Source organism: Penaeus japonicus, unplaced genomic scaffold (genome assembly GCF_977035675.1).
Source record: "Penaeus japonicus unplaced genomic scaffold, GWHDUDI00000001_assembly GWHDUDI00000013, whole genome shotgun sequence".
NCBI classification, from domain to species: domain Eukaryota; kingdom Metazoa; phylum Arthropoda; class Malacostraca; order Decapoda; family Penaeidae; genus Penaeus; species Penaeus japonicus.
In genome coordinates, this window is record NW_028234415.1 from 8,117,693 (window position 1) to 8,120,192 (window position 2,500).

The 2,500-nt window shown below is 41.6% G+C and overlaps 1 protein-coding gene across 1 annotated transcript in view; it reads right to left on the reverse strand.

Moving 5' to 3' along the window:
- The window catches only part of LOC122252546 (kelch domain-containing protein 10), a 13,924-nt gene that overhangs the window by 7,456 nt on the left and 3,968 nt on the right, over positions 1-2,500 (reverse strand). The window contains exons 2-3 of the mRNA XM_043015057.2: positions 1,804-1,949; positions 168-326 (exon numbers count right to left, since the gene is read on the reverse strand). Of these exons, the coding sequence (XP_042870991.1) occupies positions 168-326; positions 1,804-1,949 (305 nt within the window). The remainder of the gene's footprint in view (positions 1-167; positions 327-1,803; positions 1,950-2,500) is intronic.

A 2,500-nucleotide genomic window follows, 5' to 3' on the forward strand; every position in this document is an offset into this window, starting at 1 on the left:
GTATATCAGCTCTAAAGTTAATTACATTATTGTATATTGCTATCCACATAAACATAATTTACAAAAACATAAATACTTTAATTCCTGCCAAGTTGTACATGTACTGAGATGCACATGTAACAAGGTGTCTACAAGCAAACAACAAACAAAATCTTATCAATCAATACCGAGTCTGATGAGGAGTCACCGAAAGGCATGGCTGTTCCTCCAAACACTAACATGTTTGGACCTAGACGCACTGCGGAATGGGATGCCAGCTCTTCTGGCATGCTTCCTGCCCCTTCTATACGGGTCCAAGTACTGCTGACAATATTGAACTGCCATAACTGTGAACATACATTTCCTTTATTACAATACTTAAAGTAGCACTAAGTTATCAAATGTATAATTTCATACAATATAATGTCATTATAAAGAAAGGGTAAGTATGGGGGAGGACAGAGGGAGTGAGAGAGAGGGAGAGGGAGAGGGAGAGGGAGAGGGAGAGGGAGAGGGAGAGGGAGGGAGGAGGAGGAGGAAGAGAGAGAGAGAGAGAGAGAGAGAGAGAGAGAGAGAGAGAGAGAGAGAGAGAGAGAGAGAGAGAGAGAGAGAGAGAGAGAGAGAGAGAGAGAGAGAGTAAGAGAGAGAGAGAGAGAGAGAGAGTAAGAGAGAGAGAGGGTAAGAGAGAGAGAGAGGGTAAGAGAGAGAGAGAGGGTAAGAGAGAGAGAGAGAATAAGAGAGAGAGAATAAGAGAGAGAGAGAGAGAGAGAGAGAGAGAGAGAGAGAGAGAGAGAGAGAGAGAGAGAGAGAGAGAGAGAGAGAGAGAGAGAGAGAGAGAGAGTAAGAGAGAGAGAGCGAGAGTAAGAGAGAGAGAGAGAGAGAGAGAGAGAGAGAGAGAGAGAGAGAGAGAGAGAGAGAGAGAGAGAGAGAGAGAGAGAGAGAGAGAGAGAGAGGGTAAGAGAGAGAGAGGGTAAGAGAGAGAGAGAGAGGGTAAGAGAGAGAGAGAGGGTAAGAGAGAGAGAGAGGGTAAGAGAGAGAGAGAGAGAGAGAGAGAGAGAGAGAGAGAGAGAGAGAGAGAGAGAGAGAGAGAGAGAGAGAGAGAGAGAGAGAGAGAGAGAGAGAGAGAGAGAGTAAGAGAGAAAGAGAGTAAGAGAGTAAGAGAGAGAGAGAGAGTAAGAGAGAAAGAGAGTAAGAGAGAGAGAGAGAGAGAGAGAGAGAGAGAGAGAGAGAGAGAGAGAGAGAGAGAGAGAGAGAGAGAGAGAGAGAGAGAGAGAGAGAGAGAGAGAGAGAATAAGAGAGAGAGAGAGAGAGAGAATAAGAGAGAGAGAGAGAGAGAGAGAATAAGAGAGAGAGAGAGAGAGAGAGAGAATAAGAGAGAGAGAGAGAGAGAGAGAGAGAGAGAGAGAGAGAGAGAGAGAGAGTAAGAGAGAGAGTGAGAGTAAGAGAGAGAGTGAGAGTAAGAGAGAGAGAGAGAGTAAGAGAGAGAGAGAGAGAGTAAAAGAGAGAGAGAGAGTAAAAGAGAGAGAGAGTAAAAGAGAGAGAGAGAGTAAAAGAGAGAGAGAGAGTAAAAGAGAGAGAGAGAGTAAGAGAGAGAGAGTAAAAGAGAGAGAGAGAGTAAAAGAGAGAGAGAGAGCAAAAGAGAGAGAGAGAGCAAAAGAGAGAGAGAGAGTAAAAGAGAGAGAGAGAGTAAGAGAGAGAGAGAGTAAAAGAGAGAGAGAGAGAGAGAGAGAGAGAGAGAGAGAGAGAGAGAGAGAGAGAGAGAGAGAGAGAGAGAGAGAGAGAGAGAGAGAGAGAGAGAGAGAGAGAGAGAGAGAAATAATATACCTCCTGAAAGAGTGGATGTGTTCTCTGCCATGTGTCATCAGGGTATTCACTGGTGGTTATCTTTGGGTTGTAGCCTCCGAAAGAGTAAAAGGAGAGTCCAAAGCAGACGATGCGATGTCCGCTTCTCGGCATTGGCAAAGGTGTCCCTGGAGAGGTGAACTGTTTTAATATCTGATGTATATGCATTAAAATATTTTGCAAAAAAGGTACTTCTCTTATGAAGACAGATGTAGGATATACCCTTGCTGTATGTTGATCAACCACATATAATAATTCATATTTCCAAAAGAACTTTCCCTTTGTTGTTTTGTTATTTTCTGTCTTGATTTCCACTTACTGATTATATATTTGTCAGTAATCATTACTATCAAAATATCAAGACGTGGAAAGTTGCCTTATATTTTTAAGATCAAATGTGAATCTATAGGATTTTTTTTTTTCTCTCTCATTTAATTTACAGACAAATGTTTCAAAAGTCAGTAATACACTGCAAACTATAGGCACATATAAGCATTTATGACAGTATAGGCTAACTAGCATAATCATGACAATGGAGATAATGAGTATTTCCTTATAATTACTTCATAGTCCCAACATGGAAAATTTACATACCACTAGACAATACCTGTTATGATGTTGAAGTTTATACTTTAACCTGTTAACGATGAGGCCATACAAAAAGCCAATATGTGATATC